Below are 27926 nucleotides of genomic sequence, written 5' to 3'. Positions count from 1 at the left end.
AGGCACAACACAGACACACTTACAGACAGTAATAATTGGTCAGCTTGGCTATTGCTTTGCAATAACTACTTGTGCTCAGCCAGTAATGATATTTATTTAAGATTCTTATGAATTATTACAATTTTAAAACCATATTTGGAATGTTGTTTCTGACACAGGGAACGCTTTCCAGAAAAGCTAGCCTGCATCCAGATTCAGTGGGCAACCATTGCATTCTTGATCCAAGAAACAAAACTAGGAATTCGGACAAAAACAGGCTTTGGTGGCTGGGTACAGTCCAGACCCCAAGAGGTGACTCCGTATTGGACAAATCTGTCCTTATCTTGGCAGACCAGAGGTCCTCCAACTTCAGCCTAGGGAGGAGAAGAGAGAATGAGGTGACGTCTTTAGTGATGGAGACACTAGGCATGCAAACAGCAAAATACTGGCAGGAATAATATTGTGGTAACTCTGAAGGCTTCAAAATATGACTGAGGCAAGGGCTGTAGAGAGAGGGACAGTGTTGTATAACACTGGGGTAAAAAAGGGGGCGGGGGCAGGGGGAGGAAGTTGTTTCCAAGCATCCAGGCCATTCCTCTGGTCTGAAGAAGAGAGACCCAACCACCACTCATGGATGTGGGAACATCCCCAGATCACTGTGAAGCCAATTACACACAGAAAGGAAGTTTCTCAATTTTCCACATCCTCTGACCTACTTAATCCTGGACAAAATGAATATAATTGCTACAATGCTGTTTCTTAAAATCCAGGTATGGCAAGAGATGAATACCTATGTCCAGTGATTTGTGTGCCTGTCAATGAATGCACTGTCCACACTCTCAAAGACATCATTTGCTCTGGCAGTCTTGAACAGCTGCTCAGAGAGACCAGTATTTGCTTTCTGAATCTGTCACCAAGTAACTACCAGCTTTTTATTGAAAAGCTTCCCAACATGATACCCTCTGTTAAGAAAATCACATTTGAGAAGTCTTTTCATATACTTGTGAAAATTAGAAAACTGGAAGCACTTCAAGCTTTATTTAATCAAGGGATTAAATAAAAATGTGGTACAACTCCAGGCTGCACCAGAAACATTCACTTGTTTCCCCACTGTCTCTAGGAACAAAGGGAAGTCCAGGTAGTATATCACAGCTTTATTTCAGGTGGGATGGGGTACTCACAACACCAGGCTACTATGAGTAGGATATGTCAGCGTGCAGTTCTGAAAGGAAGACAAAATTGCCCTACATAATTTCCCTGCTATTCTGGTTGACTGTGCGAGTGAAGAAAAAAATGTTATGCATACCTCAGTTGTTATGCTTCACGCAGAAGCCTTGAATTGCTGAAGCTACTTCTAAGCCTTGAAAGTACAAATTGTCATTTGACCTGCTTACACTCAAAGCTAGATTATTCTTACCTCACAGTTACCTATGCTTCCAAAAGTAAATCCACCACAAAATTCATGATTTTTGACAATTCCATTCAGAAATTCAGGACGATTACATATTCTGTTTTCAAGCACGGGGAATTCAACGTCTTTTAATCTGTTGTCTGTATTGGTACCTTTATGAACAAGCAAGAAAATATAACAGTTGTAAATGGTAGCCTGGGCATTGTGCTCCAGTGAAGCCTCAGTAATGAAAGGACCGGGATCCACCCCCAGCTCTACTGTAGTCTCTGAGATCCTTGAAGGACTTTATTAAAACTTTTTTGTACTTGGATCATACCTACCCTCAACAAGCAGAGGTTCTTCTTTGCAAAGTGTTACAAAATAAATAAAAATAGATGCTTAGTATTCTGAGCTATTGTGTCAGTTTGTAGGCTTTCATTATGATGCAGTAGCAATGGCTTGTTTCAGGGGGAAAAAATGTTAGCCTGAATGTACTTTACATTATTTGAACTCTTTCAAACCTAAATATAGTTTTCTAGATAAGGAGAATTTTCCTGAAGCCAGGGCTGAATGTTCCCAAAACTCAGTTTATTTAGATGTGGGGCTCTGACTCTGCTCCCCCTCCCCTGCTGATTTCATTAACTAGTTGCATGACATGGCAGCACCCTATTTCCCACTGCCTAAATGCAACAATGGTCTGTTGATTTTTCCATCCTAATGCACTTCCAGAAGAAATCTTGCCTGTACCATTTTTTTGTGGCTGTGATCACTAGAACATAGGAAGCAGCTGCCACCGTGTGGCAAGCTGAACAAAAAAGAAAAAAATGCAAGGTAAGAAAGGGAAAAATGATGAGAGGAAGGCCAGTAAATACTGTCTATGCTGGAGAAAATTGTTTCTTGATAATGCTGATGAGTTACACTAATAGTAGAGTGATTATTCTTAAGCATTATTTTCATAGCATCAATTTTGTAGCTAAAAGACACAAGAAGGGGAAAAAGGTACTGCAATCTATGTGGAATTGTGTTTTTATGGTGAAACTCAGAGACAAGGACATGTTCTGTTCTTTTTTTTTTTTAATAATTCTGTGGATGCACACACATAGAATAATGCATTGGCTTTGTTTTACAGGCAGAGTACTAAGAAGGTGCTGTCTGGCAAATGGGGTGGGAAGGGCATCCCTTACATGTAGCTCAACAAGGCCAACAGTGTGTATGTGAGAGCTGGGACTGAATGAGGGCAGATTCCAGGATCACTGCTGGAAGCTGTAGGGACGAGGAATCACCTCTTGCTGCAGCAAAAGTGGGTCAAAGAGGGCTGGGTATTCTCAACCCAGCTGGATTTGAGCAAGCTCTGACTCAAAGGCTTCACAGTTCCTAGGATGCCATCTCATCTCAGAGGGGGGAAAATGAGGGGCGAAAAATCAACCTCTGAGAGAAACAAATAAAAAGAATATTTTTGCCTGGTGACCTTTGACTTAGTTAAAACTTAAGTAAAACGTGCTTTTCAGGCCCCATGATTGCATGTATTTGGGGATAGGATTTGAAAAGTTTTCAACCAGACTGAATATGCTTTACCTCTTGTTTTTCCCCAGGCAGTTAGAAAACATGCTGTGTTTCTTTCTACCATCAGACTGGTTTCAGGCAAACAAACTGGTTTTACATGGTCGGTAATTGTTACAGGACTGGAAAACAAACAAAAAATAATTAAAAGATCCTTAAAAAATTACCATCAGCTTGTTCAGTTTTCATACTCAGAAGGCTCTGCATGGAAATGGCATGGGGAAGGGTGGAGAAGCTGATGGTGCCTTAAAACTGTATAGATAGTTGTAAGATGGTGCCTAGTCACTTAGTGAAAACAAGAGGTTACTTACAAGAACTGAAAGTCTCTGGGATGTGTTTGTGGACACAGTCACAGCGCGAGTGTGTTTGCAGCAGTGCTAGAGCGCTGAGCTCTGGTTACCCCTGTGGTGTGTATAGGAACATGCACAAGCCCAAGCCCAGCCCCTAGCAACACTTGCAGGTGGTGTGAGCCTGACTTCTCTCAGATCCTCCCTGCCTCAGAGGTCGTGGACATTTTCAGGGACTTCACAGGAGGAGGGAAGGATGGATGAATGAGTAAATAAGCAGACACAACCGAAGCTGCAGAAAATTCCGTTCTCTTCTGGTTACGTGGGTAATATAACTGAGGGTGACATCATGCAGTATCTCACACATTACTAAGTCTAGCACCTCAATAAAGTAAATACCAAAATAAAAACCTTCCTCATCACAACATGGCGCCTGGAGGCTTCAGCACTGGAATAAAGCTCAGTGTGGAGTGGACAGGGAAGCAGTTCTGCAGAAGATTAAATTGTTGCATAGGGAGGTCTTTGCTTTGGACTGTTTGATCCCTTATTGACTTTCAGATGTAGATGTGAAAAGATGAGGTGCCTTCTGGAAGGTATATTGCCCTAGGAGTCAGACAAGTGCAAACTGTTTTGGTAGAGTGAAAGTATGTCTGAACAAGCTGTTAAATGAGATCTACTGCTGTCAGGAACCTATCCTGTGAAGGTTAGTTCTGATTGTGAAAGAGAGTAAAAGGACCTGAATGAACTCCAGATGTTCGGTCAGGGTAAAATGAACATTTATAATCTCTTTTCAGGCCCAGAATGATTTTCAAAGTATGTGATGTGATAGCTAGCGAGGCCTTCAATATCCAATTAAAGGGAACTAACAAATCCCCCTGTTCCTAATCATGCTATGCCAGGGCCATGAGCCCCAAGAAAATTCAAGAGAATGAGAGACCAAAGGGAACTGACTCTGACTCATCTTAAAATAAAGATCTCTCCAACACAAAAATCTGAATGAAACATGAACACAGCAGTCCAGGAGGGTAGCAGATGCTAACGAGCTCCTCTGCTGAAGCTACAGTTGTGCCAGTGCCATTAGCATAATTTTGAACTCTATCCTCCAGGCCTCTGAACCCCAAGAGGGTGATCTCAAACCTCCACTCTCACATGGTTCCATAACATTAATCCTGTGTCAGTTCTTTTCCCTATAAGAATGGAAATCAATTCTGCAGCTTCCAAAACTAGCTTATTCACTTCTCAATAAAGTCCATTTTTATCCAAAGAATTCCTGAAAATTCATAGACCAGAGGAGATTAAAGTGAGAAAGCTTGGATTGGCAGGGGGTTTCTTGGTTTCCAGGTTTCTCTAGGTTTCTAGTGCTGCTCCTCTAGGACCTTTATCTTCAAGGTTGTATTTAGCACCTCAGGTCTAATTCCACTGGTAGTATGGCCCTCACAGCAACTCTGGCTCCTGTCTGGCCTGCTGGTGTGACAGTAGCCAGGCAAACATTTTTGAACTACAGTAGTAGAGCATTGCAGCTTCTGCTTCCCCAACATCAAGAAGCTAACTTTGTTTCTACCTATGCTCCTATTCTGCACCAAGGAAATTCTACATCCATCCTAAGATGAGACAGCACCTAAAAAACCTGTTGGCACACAAGGAATGGCCATTTGAATTGGGATTGAAACAAACACAGCGTGGACACTCGCACCTTTTCAGAGGCCTCTGATGTCTGGGTAAGTAAATGAACAGGAGACCAAGGAACAAGACCCCAGAAGATATACCTGAATATGGATGACATGACATTGAAATGGAAGTATACAGTCCCAGACAGGACACTTCTGCTCAGGAACATGGTGCATAATTCACCTGGGACTAGATTTATACTGAAACCAGTGGTCCTCCTCAATACATTACCCCTCCTTTGGGATTATTTTGATCAAGATCTTCACAGACCTGCATCAGTTCTCTGACAAGTCTTGTCTATTGCCAGAAAAGGCAAGTATAGGAATAGCAATGAGTCTTCTTACATCATATTTTCTTGGGTGATCTGTTTTATGAACAGACAGTGAAGATTTGGAAATAACAAGGTCCGCAAAGAAAGCTGAAGACAAATGTAAAGAAGGAGTTTAATGAAGTTGAAAATGAGCAAAGTTGATCTGAGCCAGCAACTGAGGGAATATGATGTCCATATCTGCTATTTCTGGCATCTCACATGCAGAATGTGCTTGGATGGTGAGTGCTGCTGATGCAAGACTGACTACAGTGCTAGAGCATGCATGTATCTACAGCGCAAATGTGCAAAGAGCACCCAATGAAAAAGGAACTGAATGATATAGGTACAAGCACTAGCAAGAGTAAAACTGGTGGAGCATGAATTCCTTCTGCTCACCTGAAGTCAGTGGGATTTTGATTAATCAAGCACCAGAGAACCTAAGTTGAAATTGCAGTGAAATTGTTCTAAGTTCATTACAGCTGTATGGTGAATTTTTAAAAAGAAATATCCTCTCGGGTCAAATGAGCTTTTCATGGTCTTTTATCCATGTGTGGTAAGTGTAAGAACAAGAGGGAACCAATGAGTAAGTAGAAAAGTTTCAGGAGCATTCCAAAAGGGAATAAATAACATTGAAATAACCACACACATTTCAGAGCAGACTGCTCAGACATCTAAGCAAGACACAAAAGAGGGTTTCAGGCAAGTACAGTTATGCACAGGATTTTTCACTATATCACAAGCAGGATCTGGTTTTACTGAGTTGTTGGCCAAGTCTGCAGCTCATGAAATGTGGACGTGGCCTGGCCTGGAGCACTTCCAGGGAAACTGGACACTTCTACTTGCTCCATTCAGAAGCTGCAGTGCCTCCTGGCCAAAACTTCAGTTGGAGCTCACAACCCTCAGGGCTGAGCAGGAAAAACCTCCAAGCAGATCCTCCAGACACAACTCTACTTTGGTTTGCCTCCACCCTCCCTGCTTCAGTGGAGCTGCCACTTAGTGGACAGCAACCCCTCCCATCCTAACTGGTCCTTGCCCTTCCTAAACTGTGTAAGAAGCTCACATGGCTTCTGCCAGTGGGGGCATTCAGCAGGAGAGATGCTGAGGGTTTACCCTTGAGCAGATGCCTATGCTAACACTCAAAGGGAGACTCACACTCTCTCATACCATCCCACAACCAACCCTGAGAGCTAAATCCAGGCTAAGCTAACTTGTGACTTCAGAGTAAAGGTCTACAGGGTGGAAAACTTGGACTGAAATGGTACCTGTTCAACTTCAGCAAAGCAATGTCTGCTCCACTTGGTTCCTTTAATACTTTCTGAACACTTCGGATTTGCAGGGATGGCTCAGGTGCATTGAGATTTTGTATCCCAAGAAAAACCCTGTAGGAAGAAGGCTCTGTTGACCTGAAAGAAATTACAGCAGCAAGGTTATACAACCATACTTGCAATCAGGAATGTCACTTTTACAAGATTCAGTGATTTCCCTGGACAATTGCAATTAACAAGATGGCTAGGCTGCTGCTTCTGACCATAGATGCCTGCATTTATTCCTGGGGAGGAGGAAAATGTGGGTTTTTTTAAAGAGTTTTATTTTTATGATAATGGAAAAATTCTGTGGGCTGTAAATAATCTGGCACCTTCTTGCAGTGTTCACAACTCCTAAAGCCCTCAGGGTCAGCTGCTAGCCACAGTTTTTCCAAGTGCAATTACCACCAGCATCATTAGCATCCTTTTTGGCATGCTTTCAGGTGGGGGAGAAGGCAGATGATAGAAGTGACCTCTGTTGTGCTCTGCTGCTGTTTAACTGAGACAGGAGCAGAAGATAAAAATCAGCTTGCTGGCAAGACAGACAGGAAATAAGGAGTAAAGAAAGTGCCTTATTGGGTACATCTTGCCCCTTTGTTGATTTTTTAATACAGATTTATGAAATGCCTGTCACTGGTTCTAGCGGATACTCACATTTGAAAACACTGAGCTGCAGTAAGGACCCACTGTGGATGTATCAGAGTGCCAGCACAATGGTGCACGTTGGTACTAGAATAGAGAAGACAATGATGTTCATTTAAGATTGCATAGTCAATTCTCAACCATCTATGCTGTGCACAATAGGAAATATTAACAAACTAGCAATATGCCCCTTATTAAAACCTTTTGCCAGTCATAGTTTGTCTTTTGCCAATGGCAAGAGAAATCAGACACAGATTTTCAAAGGACAAGCTTTATTTGCTCCAGAACATGAGAAGCGTGCAAAGAAATTTGACACTCAAGGTGAAATTTTTGCAACAGGGCACTCTTGCTTTCAGGAATTTAATTTAAAAAATTACATTTCTTAACAATGTCACTTGTGATGTAATGGGTTTGTCCTGATTAGCAACTAATAAAAGGATACATCCTTCTGATTTACGGGGTTCCTTTGGACTAGTTCCTTAAATAAAGCTTACTATGGACTTCTAACATTTCTTGGGGTAATATTTATTATGGTGACTGTCAACAACTCTATAGAAATTTTCATTAGCCTTTCTGTAAGCATTTCTTCATCTCATGTTTAGCTACTGTCATTGTGACTGTGGAAATGCTATGCATAATTGTTTTTTTATACTGAGAGATGATGGTCTTCCCGTGGCTTCTAACACAAATAGGGTGGTCACAGCATCAATCTACATTTGAAGCAGATTGGATGCCAGGTGAAAAGGGTTGATCAAAATCCATTCATACACATTGCAGCTTGGTGGCTATATTCCTGGGCTTAAATCCCCCACTGCAGAATGCAATTACCGTCATTATCCTCAGTGGGAATTATTTGTTCCCCATTTCAGTAAATAAAGGTGTACTTAAATGTCTGCAGTTCAAGTCTGCCCTCTAGAGATTCAGGAGAAAGTGGGGACTTTGGGATTAATGACCCAATAAGTAGATACCTGTGGACATAATAATAATTAAAAAAAAAAAAAAATTTACACACTAAGGCATTTTGTATAGAAACCAAGGCCAGTCTCCAGAAGCATATGCATTGTTTCCTGTCAGTCTCTTTCTCATGCCTGTTCCCTGTGAAATCCTGGTGGTCACAGATGGTGATAGAATCTAGAATACCAGTACCTCAACCTGAGACTGACGTGCCAAGGCCAAGACCCTGGAGATGCGTCACACATGCTATATTGCTCACAGGCTCGCTCTCTCCTCATTGGGACTTTTCCACAGTCATGCTCAGAAGAAGCTGCAGAATAAAAAAAGCTACAATGGAGAATTTTAAAGCAGTTCTGTAATGCAATCCACAGTGCAATCAGATGAAAAAAGAAAGGCATAGGACATTTTTTTATCTTAGGCTTTCGCTCTTTATGTTGGTGAATAGAAACTAAGGGTAAAGAAACAACCAGAACTTTTAGACTCCATTATATTACCATTACCTTGAGCATTTAAACTGGGGCTAATATATCACATTTGACATGAAAAAATATTAATTTACCTGGGAAAAATCGTTAACTATGCCAAGTATTTGGATGTAGTCAGATAGCACAAGTAAAACTACAATGAGCCCCACCCCAAAGGAAAATCTGTAGGGAAGTTGAAGGGAAAAGAGAGCTAAAGAAAGTGGAAGAGTTTATCCCCAGACAATAATGACAATTTCTAAATTCTTTAAAACATTACAGTCTATACCTTGGTTGAGTTCAAACCAATCCCTAGATTATAAATAAAATTGAGTCACCGTCCCCTTGTCATAAAATATTCCAATTTTGCCCTCACACTGCTCACTCTACTTTCTTGCTAATCCAAATCTCTCTGAACTTTTTAAAATGGATTGAGCTTAGGTGTTCAGTAAGGACCCAAGTAACTCTTTCCAGAGCTGCATATGGTGCTATGGATGTTAAATTTGTTAGTTCCAGTATGACACAATAAAGCAATCAAAGGCAAGAGACTGTGATGTTCCCCTACACCTTAATTTAAAAATCTAGTATTCAAAGGCTGTTTTGAAAAGAGATCAGATCTCAAAGTGAAGCTCCACTGCAGCAGTTTCAGGGAGCAGGTTTTTACAGCTGTGGTATGTGTTGTTTGTATATCATTCCTTATTTTTTTTTGCATGCACAGCTCTTAGGTCTGGTTGACAAAATTAATGTGTACAATCATAATGCATTGCTGTTTAGAGAACACATTACATGGCCAGCATGAAGAATATCACATACTCCTGAGGAAGTGACCACTCTTTTCTATTTTGCATTGCTACATTATCTGACAGAGCAGGCACCTGGCTTCTAGATAATGCTATAGTAAAAATAATACATGAGATGAAGAAGAAATAGGCTTTTCATATCCCTGCCAGATGTATTAAAAAACAAAAAAATCTGTCAAAATGCAGGCAAGGAAGGGAAGAGCAAAGCAAACGAGATGACTGCCAGCTGTGCCAAGCAGCCGTCCCAGTACATTACAGCTGTTATTGATGCCCACTGCCAGGGCACCACAGAAGGTAAAATCTCTTTTGCTGCTGAATTTTTCAGCAAACACTACATCTGCTCAGTGCATTGATTACTATCCCAAAATAGAAAAAAAGAATTAAGGAAATCTGCGTAAAATATCCAGGACCAAATTTACTCCCTTACCCCAAAAGAAAGGCAAAATATCTAGGGACAGATTAACATCCAGATCATTATAAAAATGAAGTCAGCAGAGGATGAAAAGGCTTTCAAAGGATGTAATCTCTGGTGCTCCCAACTAACAGAAAAAGTGTATGAGCAGGTTCTTGAGGTATTAGTCCTGCCACAAAGTACATGGCTTTCCTAGCATGAACATCAAGGAAATCCTCTCCTGTGTTTGAGGAGCCCAGGGAAGGAATATCTCTCTTCACAGCTTCACTGGATCTTTCAAATTCAGCTAGCAACTCTGCATGCTTAGCTTCACTGATGATAAAGAGCACACAGATTGTTATCGATGAAATCTTACTGCTGATTCTTGGCACCAGGTTATCTAAACTTTGGCTGACTGTTACAGGTGCCTGATTGCGTCAAACTTCCATACAGACCTAAATTCAAATCTAAAGCTACTAGCTACCACAGTTTTTTATGGTTGGATTGAAAACTTTTTGTAACTATCATAACAAGTTGTAGAAATGGAGGACAGAAAAGTCTTTAAGGATAATTACAGCAGCGTGGGATTTCACAGTACTCCCATTTTTTTTCTGGGTCTGTTGTGAAGCACCAAACACCATTTACATCTCCATCAGGATTCCTGCAATACTGTAATAATTACAAAAACAGAGAATGAAGACTCCAAATGTTAGCCACAGAATGAAGAAGTGCATTTTTTAAAAAAAGTGTTAAAGTAAAACTTTGAATTATTTTCCCCAACTACTTTTCCTCTGGGTGTTAAATGCTTTCTATTTCCTCTGATCACAAAATTCTTTCTTTCCTGTATCTCAAAACCATTAGGTGAAATTCAAAAAATATGATTAACTGCTATCATTTTCTTCATCCACCAAGAGTCACCCTAGCTTTTTAAGTCACATCTAGTGCTTTTTAAGGCCTTATGAGAAGTTTGATATAGGATGACTAAGCACTTTGCACTAAAACATTTATTGTTGGCCTAATCCTTCTTCCCCTAAAGTCAGTGAAAGCAAGTTAGGTAGCTCCAAGAATTTGCCAGAAGCCTGCTTAGTTTGTGACAAACAGCAAAAGGCATCGCTTCGGGGTTTGCAGAAATTAGGGAAGTACTGTACGATTTCTTTTGTGCTGCTTGCCTGTCAGCATCAACCCCATGGTGTACCTCTGTGCTTGAAGTACCAATATCCTGGGTAATGTAAAATGCATCCTTCCCTCTTCAGTGCTATTATAGGTCTGGGCTATCAACGTGATGACTTCCAGATACGCTTAACCTGGTCTATAAAGACTGAACATGAAGTGTTTACTGAGGGGTCATGGAGAATGAAGACAATGTTCAATGACACCAATGGCATTAGCAGCTTTTTACATTTTTATCCAGGCCTGCTCTTGGATGAGTCACAGGAGTGAAATATTTGTGGACATGAGGTTTCTGAGAACTCCACTCTTGACAAGTCCTGCCCGTTCCAGTTTTTGCTACTGTGCCGCGATAGTCTTTACCGTTACCATTAATGCAGTCTGTCAAAAAAGAGGAAAAGGAAATTATTGTTAGGTGCTGAATCTGTATGTGGTGGTGGTAAGCAGAAACAAAGCAGATTAAGTACCTTTAGGACTTGCACACTTTCTAGTGTCTATAACAGAAAGAAAAACAAAAATGTGCCCTGTGATGTGATCTCTTAGTTTGTCAAAGTGGCTGTCTTCCTGGATGTACAGAGTGACTGAATTGGAAAAAATTTCAAGGAACTTCAGGTTAAACATTGGCTGTAACATATTGCAAATATCTGAAAAGGCTCCAAGATTTTTGCCAAGGTGGTATCAGTAAGCACCTTCCATGAGAGAGAAGAACTCTATTTCAGAGTTAGCAGCCCATTACACTGAGAGAGCAATTGTTGCTTTTGAGGACATTGCTTCAGGCACTTTCTTCTGCTGCCCGTGAGTAAGAGTACACAGCTCCGTTTAGGAACGTATCTTTTATCCAACCCTAGCACCTTCCTTTGCAAAGTCAAGAAACTGTGGAAAGCTCTACTGTACATTCAGAAAAGTCACAACACTTTGACCAACATGGACTATTAAGTAAGGAAGCAATGAAGCAGGATAGAGAAAAAAAACTGTTTCTTTTGGTGCCTACATTTTGCAAAACATGGTTGCCTATGAACAATACAAGCAGCTAAGGTCAACCTCCTGAAAACATAAAGAACAGCACCAGTAAAATTCCTGTAACAACAACATTCACCGTGATTGTATTTCAATAGCACACAGCTACAGAAACACTGGAAATTTCATCTATTTTCCTCTTGTTCCCCTAAATTAAAAAGATATCCTACAGAATGCACTGTAAAATGATAGGCTACAGGATATGAACTGACTAAAGAGTACTTGCTGCAAAATTCAACGGTATGGATCTGAAAGCAGGAGGAGGGATGTGACTGTTATGTTGTAGCACTAATCAAGAATAATTTTGAGATTGCCATTTCCTTTACCCACAGACTCTACAGGAGGTGACACTTATAGCCAGCTGTTACCAGATGTGGTGGGCGTAGTCAGGACAATGTTTTGTGCTGTCGTTGCAGGGGGGTCATTTGGTGCGGGCTCTTGTGTGTGATCATCACACCTCTTGAGACCGCAGTACTCCCATGTCGTGCTGGGGTCTGTGGTGAAACACCATGGTCTGTTATCACCATCTGGGTTTCTACAATAGTTGTCCCTCAAATCCCTGCAAAAATAAGTACAATAGTCATGCTGCATAAGACTGAAAGTAATATCTTGCCAAAAAGATGTGGATCTGTACTATGTAGAGACAAACACATTTATTAATTTTTTACGTCTTGCCAGATATCCTATTACCAGCGAACACATTTATGGATGTGATAGGAGTGGAGAATTATATTTCACATGTACATCAGAGTCATAAATATATTTCTGCATAAGGAAACATAATTCATTTGCTGGCTTAAATTCTGTCTGTAATATGTCAATGTGCTGAGTAGCTAGATAAATACCCTATATGCCAATAATTTAATTTCTAAGTACATAGGTATAAGCATACACAATTGTGTGAATGTGTGAATTATTAATAAATATGCAGGAAGATCCATACTGTTGGTAGGCCATTACGCTTTACCAAAATTTTTATTTTTAAATGTCAAAGGGTTCTTATATTCAGAAGGATAGCAAATAAATACTTATTGAAATGATCCTCCCCACCCCCCAGATAAACCAATTTGAGCGAATTCAGTGGGAGCACTCCCATGCCTGTGCTTGCTGGGGCAGGGGGAAGTAGAATTCCTCTCTTCAATAATTTGCAGAGTTGCAGTATTACCCCATCCTGAATCACAGCACAGTCACAGAATAAAAAACCTGAAATGCTTTTTTTCAAATATGCCGAAGCATATTAATTCCACATTTTCACAGCTTGATTTCAGTTTTTTTAAATGTTTATGAAAACCAGCATCCCCTCTGAGGATATTCCAGTTTCAATACATCAGTATTTTTGATGCCAAAATATAACAGAAAATTTTTAAAAAAGTGTATTTAGTGTGATATCATAAAAAAGGCAAAAAAAAACCCCCAAAAGTATCAACCTTCCTGCTTATACTTGTAATCCACCAAGCAATGATGGATTTCCTAGCAATTGTCATCTTGTTGCTTTCCTACCCTTATTAAAAATTGGCACATTAGTAATTATGATTAGCTCTCTAAGTCATCACTGGTCCAGTTTTGTTAGTCTGAAGAAGACAAATCAAGGGGAAAAATTCAGTGTATGTAATATGGGCGCTCAATTCCAACTACAAAGAAGATTTCAATGGTAGTTCTAATAATAATATATCTGACTGTGTGTTTTGCAGCATAAATGCTGTGTTCTTTCCAGATGAAATAAGTAGAAAGGCCACCACAAAGGTCTCAAATTCATAAACAAATGAATATTTCAGCAGATGCCCAAACTCTGGATACAAGTCTCCCAGTGTTGCTTACAGAAGCTCAGTTTTAAGAGTAATGGGACACAGCTATTAAATAACAAGAAAAAACACTTTTTTTTTAAATGAGACTAACAGAAAATGTTTCCATGTCTTGGAAAAATTCTCTTTTATATATACATTCCCCAGCAGTGTTTTAAAGCATAGGTGTGCAAAGATAATACAATCAGCAATAGTCATTGTCAGATAAAGCAAGAAAAGTTGAGATAAACATACGCATTTGGGAATCTGTCTGGGGTTTTTTCATGCCTGTGTGGGAACATGGAGTTCCAGGCCTGGCATGTCTTTCCTGATGCAGTGATGGAAGTTGTGCCACGATAACTCTGGCCTTTGCCTCGGTAGCACTCCTCTGATGGGGGAACCTGCACAGGCATATCTGCAGCGAACAACAGAAACTGGTCTTTTGGATCACAATTTTATGTTCTTACTGGGTAAGCACAAGAAAGCATCAAACACTCAGGATGATAAAAATGAATGGCTTGTTTATACAGACAACATCCAGTGAGAGCATCATGGCCAGCGTGAAAAAAAGAAGGGCATTTCCAAAGATATTTAGAAAAATTCACAGATTATCTTCATACATCAGATGCTGTTCAGTAGAAGGTTCATCCCTCAGTTTCATTTTAGTATATGTGAACATTTTTGAACTAAAGATTGGAAAGTTCCCATGAAAAATCCTTGAAGATTAGATGCTAGTGATTTTGCCTCTGATATATTTCTAAAATGGACATTATGTTAAACTTTAATCTCTCTATTATCGTTTTGATTGCACTAACATTTTCTTGTTATTTTTTGTGCTTCAATGAATGGATGTTTCAGATGAAATTTTTATTACTTTGGAAGATCCTGTCCTCTCTTTCATGGCTACTTTCAAAAAATGGGACTTCCTTTTATTTACCACTTTTGTATCCCTTTAAACTTATTTTTCATTTTTCAGTCAACTTGCTAAAAATGCCCTACATTTGGGAAAAAAAAGGAATATAAAAAAATAAACCTCTTTCATCCTACACTTCTTCTGTTGGGTCAGGTGGTGATTTACATCCTTCACTGCACTTCCTTAACCATTGAAAATCCAATATTTGGCAGGTTTTGTAACACGCCAAGCAGAAAAACTGCATTAACAACAGTGACGAAGTGACTGAAAAGAGATTTGACACATTTACAATGAGAAACAATGTCTCTCACTGCATTAAAGTCCTTCTCTCAAGTACACTCCACTACTCATACCAGCAATCCCTCGTTCTGTCCCATCACAATGGGGAATTGCACAATATTCCCACCGAACGCTGCTGTTGATGGTGTAGCACCAAGGCCTCTTCTCTCCATCAGGGTTTCTGCAGTAGTTTTCCTCTAAGCCCCTGAAACAGAAACACCAGCTTTAAACTACTCATAGAAATCAAGAAGCATTGTGTGCAAGAATATTTACAACTACTGCGTGCAGAACTCAACTCAGTGGTTACATTTATTCTTTCTGGAGATTACATCATGCACCACTATTTTGGGACTAATCAACAGCCTTTGAATTTACAGTCTAAATGCTGATGATATATGAAGAACTATTCCAATGCTTACACTTTCCACTCTTGTTTTTCAGGCCAAGATATGGCAGTAAAAGCTGGCTTCAAAACACAAGCCATTGGTGTACCTGACTGTTACAGTAAGAACCAGGCGAGGCTGGATATCATAGACTGATCCTGGAAGCATGTGCACATGAGCACCAGTGCATGCTCCTTTCTGCCCTGTGGTAATGGACAGGGTTTTATATGCCCAGGAGAACTTGCAAGATCCATTTCACAATCCACAGGATCAAAACACAGAGCTAAAAGCCTGGTCAGTCCCACCTACCCTTGCCCATTGATAACGCTCCACACACCCAGCTCCTCTGACTTTGGAGCATGAGGACATATTGGAGCATCTTGGACATTGGCGCATTGCTCTTCAGAAAAGCAACACATTGAAAGTGTGCCAAAACACAGCCAGGGGATTTTTAACATAAAAGCAGTAAATAGCTATAACTCAGCAGTGGGATGTGGAGGAGACAGGTGAGACAAGTACATTGGAATAAAGTAGCTGGTAAAAAAAGTAATGCTGAAAAAAATTAAGAGCAAGACCTGAACAGAAGTAATGAGAGCTGACAAAAGGCAAGAAAACAGCTTCCTAACATAGCTGCAGAAAAACTGTGCTACTCTGGCCTCTGCATCTGGATGTATAAGAAATAACTATGTTCTTTTGTATTTGTTAAAATGATGAGGCTTAGCATACTTGCAGGGATATCTGTCAGGAATCCAGCCATGTTTGTGAGGAAATTGAGTCTTCCAGTGTTGGCAGGCATTTCCCGATTCGGTGATAGCTATCCTGCCTCGATAATCTTCTCCTTTCCCTGAAAGACACTGGGGGTGCAGGCCAGAGACTGGTGGGTGTGTAGCTGTAACAGGATTTAAAAAAAAAAAAAAAAAAAAAAAAAAAGGAAAATAAAATAACAGAAAACACAGATAAATAGTGCTTTCAAATATATTAAACCCCCCTCTGTTTTCTGTAACGTCGAACATGCATTTTTTTCTTTCAGTGGAGGTGACATTGGTTGAAAGCCATGGCAAAACCAACTTGTACATTTTCACAAGCAGCTGGGCTGCCAGACAGATGTCCTGTGCCTGCCCTTTTACAGCAGTCAGTAAATAACTTTGCTGGGTCGAGCCACACTTTGTGTCTGCAGTCCCCTGAGAGCAGAGCTGGAAAGGCCATAAGTAGTTCTGTACAGTCTAGTGAAAACAAGTGGGATGAAGGGAGCACATTAATATAATACACACAGGTAGGGTGGAAGGGGAGAAAGGATAAGGGCCAAGAAGAAATTTGTGAAAGCAAAACAGCCTTCAGAGCTGAGCCTCTGGAGTCAGTGAATTGGGAAAATGGGGCAGAAGGAGGAGTGAAAGAAAGTTAATTGGTCTGGCGTGTGGGGAACAGCAAAGAAAGTAAGAGTAATGATCAGGGGCACAGAACCTGCAGAGGGCAGAGAGAAAATGAATCTACAGTGCATACCTATTATACATACTTTGTATATGGAATTTTCCAAGGAAACAAGTATGACTCTAAGAGGTTGGTCTGTTCCTTAAACTTTCTTTATGTATTAAGCACGAAATGGAGATGCTATATTAACTTTCACAATTTACTTTATCATACAGAAGTCTGTAAATAGTCATTCTTCCACCTGCAACTGAGCATGCTGAGGTGAACTACATCTAGCAAACACATGCTGCTGCTTAGCGCACTGGCAAGCGCAGATGCATAAGAAGGCAAACTCTGAGATAAAAACACAAAAATTTTTCTCCAAGTGCAGTCCAGTTCTACAAATGGCAATACTAATGTCATTATTCAGTGCTTTGGAAATGTCCAGATTCAGTGTGCTCAGTTTAATGGGTTAAGCTAGCTCACTGTTAAGTCATGTTTTTCTCCTGACACCTGAACCTGTTTCTCAGGATTCATCCCTTGCTAAGAAAAAGGCAGTGCTGGCTATGCTGGCCAGATCCAGGTAAAATATCACAGTATGGTCACATGGTGGTTCCGGTGTTTTCCATGAGTTAGCAGGTCAGCTGAAAACTACCACCTGATTTAACCTGAGTGCTCTGCCTCTCAGGTAAATTGAAAAGTAAGGTGGTTGAAGACAAATTAGGTTTTCCATAACATCTCTGGCATTATTGCACTTTGTGACACCTGCATCCTTACTGACCTTACATGATTTTATGTAACAGAAATTTAGTGAGTGATTCTGCTTTTTAATGTGCACTTTCCCTGGTTCACAAGCATTTCTTCACATTACTCAGAACTGTGATTTCCTGTCTTTCCCCTTCCTGCATCATTTTAATGGGAAGAGCTACCCTGCGGAATGATCTCAGGAAGTCAGACTCACTGCAACGAGGAATGTTGCAATATTCCCAGCGTTTAGCAGGGCTGGTAGTGAAACACCAGGGCCGAAGTTCACCATCAGGATTACGGCAATAATTCATCTTCAGATCCTTCTCTGGCAAGCTGCACATTGAAAATGAAAGAGAAGCTTGTGAGTCAGCTATGGCCAGCTGTAGCAATTAGGCTGTCTGTGGGCAAGGTCTCCGAGGCACTGTGGGAATGAATTCAGCACTGAGTGTGACTCACTATTTTGGGGTAAATCTATGCATATGAGGCTCTTGAGTATCCCAGCGTTGGCACTCAAGTCCAGACTTTGTTCTGGAAACTTCTCCATGGTAGTCTTCACCATTACACTGCATGCACTCCGCTGTCGGGCCTAGGCAGAATGAAAACAAAGCAAGTGTCGCACCAGCCCGTGGATTCTGATCCTGATCTGTGCATGGAAGACTACACTGAAAGGAAAAGAGGGTTTTGCTCTAGCTAATGATGAAAGGAATCCAGAAAACTATGCATTACAGCCTAGCCAAATGAATAAAGCTTTTGGGATACGTGTCATTTGGAGGCAAGACTCTGTCACATATCTGTAGGTACTGATAGCAATGGGAGTTCTGTATGTAACACAGCACTTGGGTCAATCTTTACTCTTGTTAAAATCAAATAAATTGCTAGGGGTAAGAGCAGGACAATATCAGCAAATGATTAAACAATTTCAGTTCCTCCATATTTAAAAAATTACTTTGATAACTGGAGCCAATTAAGAAAACAACCTTTGTGTTGAGAACTTAAGTTCCAGCTTGATCTAAATTCACATTTGAAACCAATCTGCAATAATAAAGCAAGAACAAGTAGCAGGAATAATATTACCTACTCGAACACTCCTTCTCTGAAAAATAAATATACCTTCTCCAGTGTACGTGACCTGGCCCTCACACTCTGGGATGTTACAGTAATCAAATCTGGTAGCGGGATCTGTTGTGTAACACCAGGGTCCACTTTCATCCCCATCAGGATTTCTGCAGTAGTTTTCATCCAGCCCCTCATTGGGGTGTTTTTCAGGTGTATAACTGTAATGGTATTAAAATTCCATTTTAATTCCAGTAATTTAGTGGAGCAGAAGGGAAATGACCAACTTGCTCAGCTAGCTGTGGGCTCTGTTCATTCACAGTAAAAATTAGACAAACAGACTCCCCATTGTAACCTGTAAATGAAATCTGAAAAACATTGTGTAACTACCATTATTAGTAGCTTCTTCCTAGGTCCCAAGTGCCAATGATGAGTGACCTTACAGCCTGTAAGGACTATGACAGTCTCAAAGGACAATTACTGTCTTTAATACCTGCATCCAGCTGATCTAGTCAGCTCACAATGGCCTGTGGCTCTGCCATGTATTTTTCTTAATGCAGCTACTTTAAAAGTGGAGTACTTCTAGAGACTATTCACCAAGCACAACTGGATCCTAATCTGCAGAGAATTTGAAGCAAGTGACCCTAGGCTTCTTCCTGTAACAATCCTCCCAGAGAAGACTAAATGGCTTTTAAACAAAAAATCGAAACAAGTGCATCCAAGTTTCATTAGAATAACAACAAAAAATAACTTTTTAAACAGATAAAACTCCAACATAGATGAGAGAAAATAGGCCCTCTGCTTCCACACTTGCTTCAGTGAGCCCAGCGGCAACCAGCTCTGAGAAAACTCTGCCTGGGCAGGCCCCTTGGGTCCTTAGGTGCTTTGCTGGATGTTTCTCGACTGTCCCTTGATGGCAGGCAGGAGGTCATAGAGCTGGACAGATACCATTTCTTTTTTTTTTCACACCTCATACAGAAGAAAGAAATTATGGCCTCACTGTCACCAATAGCAAAATTTTCATCATGGGTTGAGAGAGGGAGCATTTAATCTTCTTAAGAGGCCCAGCATTTAGACACAATTTCTCTAGCTGACAATGTACCTTTTCCTTAGCCAGACCATTGCAGTTCTCTGCCAGTAGAGCCAAAAGGGACAAGACAGATGAAGATAAAAAGAAGACTTGTCTTCAAAAGTCACCTGACAACTGGCTTTGATAACATGCACTATAAAGTTGTTTATACACATGAAGTTGCGAAAGCTTGGAAAAGATTCAGAACAACGTGAAAACAAAAATAAATAAGGCCGTACTTTGGGTTGTGAGGTGTTTTTTCTTCCCACTTCTGGCATGGAATACCCCTCCGAGTTTTGGCTTCTGTTCCTCTGTAGTCCTTCCCAATACCTTTTTTACATTGTAGAAGGTAAACTGAAATGGAATTGGCTTTGTTAATTCAATGGTGTTACAACACTGCATCTCTTGAAACTGAGAATGTGCAGATATAACTCTGAAGTTCATCAGTTTATGATGAACCATGCTTTACCCATGTTTTGAACCTCTTGTGCATACAAACAGAGAGACGTGATTCCATAAGGTATTTTAAAACAAATTAGCAACTACTAGGCAACTACAGAGGAAAATTCCTGAAGCATTTTTATAAAGCTAATAAAATCAAGTTAAGAAAACAGATAGAATAAGTTACAATTGCTTTTGACATGTATCAAATGCATGCTTATATTGCCATACTACTGGGATAAAAAGGAAGGCCTTTCACCAACAGCTGGAGATTCTTTGAAATTTATTGTTCATAAACACATTTGCAGCATGGGTATCATGCAACTATCCCTTCAAACCAGAGAATTTTTAGTTATCAGAATATGTTTGTCACATAAGTGGCCCCCACACCTTTGATTCCTCTTAACCTCAGACTACCAAGTACTTTCTAGTGGGATTCCAAGGTAGAAAGAATGCAAAGCATGTTGATGAGGCTTTTATTGCAACAGACACTGAAAAATCTCCAGTTATTGAGGGGAGTGATCCTTATTTCCCCTTCCAGCAATTTCTTTGCACAAGAAGAATCCCCCTGAGCCCTCAAATACAAAATGGAGATGTTAGAGCAAGAACAGGAGAGCAATCTGATAGAAAAAACTGAGCTTTGTTTGGACCTTTTGCAATAGTTACTGTCATCACAGTATGTGGTTGGGACTACAAATGTCTGTGCTACCAACAGGGGCTCTTGGAGCTGCTTCCTGGCTAAATTTCTAGATGACGTGTTCAGCAAGGTCACTGGGATGAACACTGAGGCTTGAGGCACCAGGCCTGTCTTCCAGGGAATAGCTTTGGAGGAGGCGGACAAGAAAGAAGAGAAGCCAAGTAGCGCTCTCTCCTTTTCCTGAGAGGCCAAGGCTCCTATGTATAAAATCACGTCTTTTGCTGCCGAAATGAGGATCAGACATGTCTCTTCAGATGTTTCAGAAGTTTGGAAGAGATTGGACAACGGCAAGCAATGTAGAGGGGACCTGATGAAGTTAGGGATATTGCCTGAGTTATTGTCTGACTCTCTGTCTGACTCTCTGCGACAGCATATAACTAGGGTCAATGAGAATTATTCATTCATTTAGAAGGGTTAATTTCAATTTAATAATTAATGACTCATGCATGTGTCTATTTGCTTTCAACATATGCTGAGGAATTTACAGAGCACGTACTCCTCCTTTATCCTGTTCTAACCTCAAAGGAAAACTCCAATCAATTTTTACTTCAGTAAAAAAAATCATATTTGAAATGTTGAGACATTGGCTACACCCATTATTTCTACAGCTATTGCACTTGTGCCAGAAATGATTTGGCTGAACCTGCTCCAATATTCTTCTGTACTGGTGACTCAAACATCAGTGGTCTGTGAGGAACATGTGAAAAATAAAAGTGGAGAAGAGCTCTTCATAGGCTTTAGTTTTGTGAGCTCTGTTACTGGGGCAGGGCGGGACATGACTGTAGAGCTAAAGTCTTTTGATCAAAACAACTGTATCAGTGGTTTTGCCTTTTAAAACAGGAAGGAATCTGGCCATGACAACACTCAAGAATCAAGCAGTACGCTTCAAATTCTAGCTTTTAAGGCTTTAGTAATCCGTCCGAGCTAAACATAAACTACAAGTTCAGTGAAACTGGTGAGAAAATCCACTTGTCATTAGCATAGAAAGAAGACACCAAAGAACACGTAGGGCACCATAAGAACAAAATGTCACTGGCTGATAATCAACTAGAAGTTAAGCTAGTATTTACTGAAGATAGCTGTTACAAACCAAGTTGCACCTGGTGCTGTGAACCTGGCAACCCATTATCCAGTCTAGTAGCAGAATAATTAGGATACAGCTGTTTAAATGTTAACACTCTAGCTTTTTGTTATGTTTGGGCCAGATCTCCAGCAGAAGTTAATGAATTCATCAGAACTATATCAGTTTATACTAGCTGGGAATTGGTACATGAATGGCTTTCTCTTTAAAACTTTGATATGGCAAAGGGGACCTGCATCATGATTATTCATGCAGTTTCAGTTTTCTGTATATCTTTCAAATGCTTCAGAACTGTAAAGACACTGAGTTTAATTGTCTTTTCAAACAAACTGGAATGTTCTTCCAAGAAATGTTCACCATTCATCTCACATTTCAGTTAGTAATAGGAGCTTTATTTTTCCCAGAAGACTCATTGAAGTTAGTGTTTGTGACTGCGTCATCTATGTTCCTACAAAACTTACAAAGACAGTCTAACTAAAAAGTATTTATTTTTCCAGCTATATATCATCTATTCAAAACTTAGAAAAGCATTAATTAATTAATTCCAAAAATAATCTTAAAACCAAGCCACTTATCTGAGCCTGGCATACAAGAATTAAGCATAACAAAGCAGCATACAAAACATGAAAATTTGATTATAATTTTTAAAAAAGCAATTATAAGTCAATACAATATTTCAGTGAAGTAATTCTTGACTGAATTATTACACAGAAAATTAGAGGAGTGGGTACATAGAAGTAGATAATCCTGTAGTCTTGAAAATTTGTACAACCAAGGACTACACTAGCTCCATGAAGCAGAGGACTGTAAATACTTACAGGGCAGAGAAATGCATGATTTTTACTTTGGAGTATGTTTATTCTGCCTGGTCCCAATAATACATGACTAAAGGAGAGAAATATAAGTTCAAATATAAGGAGCCTTGATGCTATATGTGAAATTCTCTGGCAGTTTCAGCCCAGTTCATGGGTGCAGGCCCACCTCACTGAAACTGTCACCACCTGCAATGGTTTGCTTCAGCACTGCAGCAGAAAATGCAAGGATGCAGTTAAAATAGGCTTAACGTGTAAATGTGTACTATCTTATTATATACATACTTTTCTTCTCATAAAGAACTGTATCCATGCTGTTGAACGTCACTGTCATTTTGGCATTTTCAGCCAGTGTTAAACACTGTAGCTTTTTCCTGGTGAATAGGAAGGCCCTGTTGAAATTGAGAAGGAAGCAATATTGACACAGGAAGCAATATTTTTAATTCAATTCAAATTATTCAACTTGTAATTATTCTTCCATAAATTATTAATTTACTAGCACTGTCTTGTATCCATTTACATCTTTCAGGTACTGCACTCAGTATTTGAGACACTGAGTAAGACTGACATTTTCTACTGCTCTGAAGTGGCTGACTTTTTCAGGATGTATGACTACGTGAATAAGTTGCTCTGTGGGAAGCTAGTTATTGCATTGGCAAAACATTATCAACAGCATCCTAGCTGCTCAGGTTAGTGCCTTTCCCTACAATGAATTAGAAACATCTCACCATTCTTTTGTGAAACAAGGCAGCATCCAGCTAAAGAGATGCAAGCAGGTCTCCACGTAACATTGGGTAAGAGCAGGAACTTGGTCATTTACTATAGAATGAATAACACATTGTAAATCCACCCTTCACTTGACCTTGTGTTAATTTATGGGTGGAGATAGGCCACAAGCTAAAGGCACAGGCATGGGTGACACTGCTGTAGGCAGAGCTGCAGCAGCATGGCAATGTTGGTTCTGAGCAACAGTAGGAAAATATCACTGATATGCAGACACCCACAATAACATAGTTTTAAGATTCAACAGAAATTACCTGCAATTAAAATTTCTTTCTGCTTCACATTTCTCTGCACATTCTTTTTCATTATTTGTCTTGTACAACTGTTTATTTGGAGTAAGTATCCAAACACCATCTGTTCTTAAATAGCCATCCAGTATATCTCCTTTCACTACAAGGGAAGGAAAGGAATCAGATATTAAAAATGAGAATGCTGCAGTTAAGATCATCTGTGATGCTGAGTTCCATTTTTCATGAAGCATTGACAGGTGAAGGCACCATTTATTTTGTGGAATTCTGGGTAAAACACAATAAACTCTGAGGAAATTTCTGTCTCCTGACACAATCACAGCTGTATGACTGGAAGACATCGTAGGAAAAAAACAGCAGAAGAGCAATGTAGAGAAGCAGCTCTGAATAGAATTATGTATGGATTTGAAGCTGAGAACAAGAAATGTGAAACAAGAGTGAGAGGGACTGGAGAGAGGGACTAAACAGTGTTAAACAAACACCAGTCAGAGAAAGATGAAGGGAAGTGATATCAATATTAATGTTTTGGAGAAGCATGAATTGGGAGGATGTGAGATTATGACCTCCCATGTGGATGGTGCAATCACTACAGTTTTACTGGTCACTAAATAGTTGTTTGTCCTAAGATGTCTTGCCCTGGAGCTAGAAACCTCAATCATAAGACGACTATACAGTCTTTTACAATGGCCACCTTTATTTTTGTTGTAATGGATTGAGCAGACATACTAATGGATCTGTCAGGATTCATCTCTGTTGCAACAAATTAACCCAAGATTTTAAATTAGTAAATCAATTAGTATTATTATATCTGAAAGCTACATCTGCATAAGATGTATATGATGTACCTGCTAATACATTTAACATTTTGCTCCAAAATGTTGCTGCTCACAGTGGAGTTTGCCATCTAATTGTTTTTTTCCTTTTATGTCTAGTCTATAAAGATTCTATGTTTCTGTTCCTAATTTCTACAAAAGTTTATTTCCATATCCAGCATTGGGTTACAAAGTTACAGAAGTGATATGGTTTAATTGTTTCACTTTTCAAACTAGATTATTATTGACAGACACAGGAAATTTATAATCTTATACAGCATTCTCACAGGTAACATTGTGAATCTTTCTTTTATGCAAACACCCATATTAGGCTCAATTCACTGCAACATCACTCCAGTGTAATTAACTCCCATGACATATACGTCATCCATCACCTACCTCCACATGACACATATTCATAAAAAATAAAAGGTATTTGGGCCACTAATGAAAGTAAGATGATTAATTGCCTGAGGGCAGTCTTCTGTGACTGTTTGCAGAGTTTGTTCAATGCTATAAAATCCGCATGTCTTAAGAAATCCCTGACACTGGGGCCTCCCACATCTTACTGTTACAGTAGGACCATGTGGAGCACCAACAGCCTACCAATTTCTCCTGATGGAATCAGCAAATAACTGTTTCCTCTCCTGACCTTTTTCCTAAGCTAACTGAGGCCACTGTTCCAGAATTGCAGGGGATCAGAATAGGAAAATATTACTTTCCAAACTTTATTGGCTCATCTTAAAACTCTGCGTTTGTCCAAAGAGCTCTACTTTGGATACCATTCCTTTTCAGTGACCACAAAAAAGATTTATTTCAGTTGGTTTAAGAATGAACACACGAGATTTTGGATGATATGCATAAGCTAAGAGGCAGCACAGATTAGCAGAAGCTTAGATAACAGAAAAGAAAATGTGATGTTAGTTGCCTGAAAAACACTGCAAAGTGTAAACTTAAAAAAAGAATACAATAGATTTAAAAATACAGCAGGGAATGTATTATTCTGGGTAAAGCCCAAGTCTTTATAAACCTGGACATGACACATGATAATTGAACAGAATATTCAAATATATGTGAGCAAAGCAATTTCTTCTTTTACATATGTATCTTTCCAGACTTGACCAGTACTAATCCAGAAGACATAAAGATAGTTTTAAGGCAGTTTTGTGGACCATCACGTCAGAGGAAATGAGTTAGACCTGATAACAACGAACAAATAAAAATAACTTTATCATCTGTCATTTATAACCCAGCACAATCATACAATGGTACGTCCCTGTTATTCTGTCATATTAAATATCTGATCTGTTAGAAAATCATATAAACTGTACTGATATGTTTTAGTAATACTTTTTAAAAGTCATTCAAGTGCAATACAATGATATGCAATGTTAAAGTACTACAGAATATGATATCCAACTGAAATCTGATTGAAATGGATACTACATGTAGAATATTTATTTACAGAATTTGTAGATAAGCTTGAAATTCATATATTACCTTTACTGGAACACCTATCTTCTTTTGGAATTGTAAGAAAGAATCCTAGACATATTCCTGGAAAAGTTGATCTAGGTTACTGAAGACTAATTTTCTACCTTCAGTCCCCAGGAAAACAGGGGAGAACATCTTGTAAGTGTTTGACAACAGAAAATGTGAAATTGCTGGAATATAAAGGAGCTTTTTCATTCTTAATTTTGTTTTAAATCTTTCATTTAAAAACTTTAAAACTCCTATCATAAAGGAGGAAAATCAGAGTCGCTTTGCTTAGCAATGCTTGGCAGTAAACCCAGCTTTAGCAGTTGATCCAAAGCCTGCTGAAACCAGAGATAGCCGTCTCACTGACTGCTATGGGTTTTGTAGCAGGCTTTGGGGCTGCTTTCCAAGGGTGCCCCCATTTCTCGCCATGAGGCAGGTTTGCAGGGAGCCATGTGTTCCCCACACAGACACCAAGGCTGCTGTTCTTCTGGCATCTTTAACAAACACAACACTGGAGCAACCACAGCTCTCGCTTCATTCAACAGCAACTCTCGCTGGCCAGCAAGCCCCAAATCCATCGTCGTCCAGATAATCGGCGACACAGGGATTTGGGGACCTACCTTCACCAATTGGAGCTTGCAAGCGCTTGGCCCCCATCTCACCTAGGCAAGCGGAAGGCAAAGGACTCTTACCTGAGCTGAGCAAGAAAAGAAAGAGAAAGGCAGCTTTGCTAATCCCCATTTTGGCCCAGCTGGCGGGTGCTGGAAGTTGTGTGTGTCGGTGCACAAAGTTTTATTGACTCGCACTGGAGTGAGGTGGCATCAAACAAACAAGGCAGGTAGGTTAAGTTAATCATTCTCCCATGCTGTGACCCCCTTTGCCATGGTGTGTCCATTCAAACAACCTTGAATTGGGTGGATTACCAAATCAGACTCAATCATTTGTACTGGATACCAGGAAATGTGAAGGCACTCTCCTGTTTTGTGGGGCATGCTTTTGTTCTCAAATGGTTAAGTCTTTCTATGCTAGAGAACAGACCAGAATAATGTTTCTGGAAAGCATGGGAGATCATGTGTCCAGGCAGAATTTGAATTTCTCCTGGCACTAGAGTCCCAATGGTAATTTCAGCCATGCACGTTTTTGTTCCCAGATTGCTTGGCTTCACTTTGCTAAGGTAAAGCTAGGGATCATGGCGGTGGAAAGTGTGGGAACCCAGGCACAATCTAATTCTACACAGTCCTGCATATTCAGCTTTAGGCCCCAATGGTATTTTCAGTCACAGACTTTCACTGCTTAGGTTGGAACTGCTTCTGATTTATGCTTTTATGTAGGCCAGACCCCCAAACCAGACCCTGATAATGCTAACTCTGTTTCAGAATTTCCTTCAGCAATTGCCAGTGCCCTTCTTGGGGGAAAGAAGGTCCCTTCCCTCAGCTGTTTCCCATTTCTGTGTTGGTTTTTGTTCATGACTTGGGAGGCAGCATTCACTTTGGTTCAGTGTATAATGTGTCTTTGCCCTCCAGGCAAAGCTCCTCATATCTCAGGTCTGCCCAGATCTTAGGGTGCATGCAGGGTGCCCCATGCATTTCAGCAGCACCACCTCCATCACCTCCACAGGGCTCAGCTAAGGCAAGCTAGACATTCCCAGCCAGAGTGCCCCCAGGAGTCTCAAGTGGTTTGCCTGGCAAGTCAGTATAGCCTTCAGCTGGGGTTGGTGGGGTAGAGAACAACAGTCAGGAGCTAGGTGGCAATCCCACATATTACCCTCTGTGCTGGGAGAATGATGGTTCTGGAAAGGCCACATGCAGCAGCCACATCCCTGTGAGCACTGATGATTAGACAAGTCACCTGGGGTAAAAGCACTGGTCAAAAGGTACTTACCTCCAGAGCACATGCAGGAAATGCACGCTGGGCTGGTGGGGAGGCAGTGGGGAAGTGGCCTTTCTGCCTCAGCTCTGAGACGCTGCAGAGGGTTCTCAGTAGGGAGCCAGTGTGTAGCCTGCAGCCAGGA

General features: G+C 40.2%; 1 protein-coding gene across 1 annotated transcript; it reads right to left on the bottom strand.

Annotated features, from left to right (window-relative positions):
• Positions 1-194: 194 nt before the first annotated feature.
• Positions 195-26656, bottom strand: LOC104033808 (plasminogen). The gene is made up of 19 exons (XM_009486590.1): positions 26608-26656; positions 23631-23766; positions 22879-22985; positions 19802-19916; positions 18551-18714; positions 17897-18026; positions 17655-17773; positions 16013-16175; positions 14978-15108; positions 13967-14126; positions 12299-12489; positions 11146-11294; positions 10322-10415; positions 8287-8404; positions 7153-7227; positions 6457-6597; positions 2945-3051; positions 1397-1542; positions 195-353 (listed from the first exon to the last, which is right to left on the bottom strand). The coding sequence occupies exons 1-19, from the start codon at positions 26654-26656 to the stop codon at positions 195-197; spliced, it is 2454 nt and encodes an 817-aa protein (XP_009484865.1).
• Positions 26657-27926: the final 1270 nt, after the last annotated feature.

This window comes from Pelecanus crispus, chromosome 3, assembly GCF_030463565.1.
Source record: "Pelecanus crispus isolate bPelCri1 chromosome 3, bPelCri1.pri, whole genome shotgun sequence".
NCBI lineage: Eukaryota > Metazoa > Chordata > Aves > Pelecaniformes > Pelecanidae > Pelecanus > Pelecanus crispus.
This window is presented reverse-complemented; position numbering and strand designations above follow the sequence as displayed.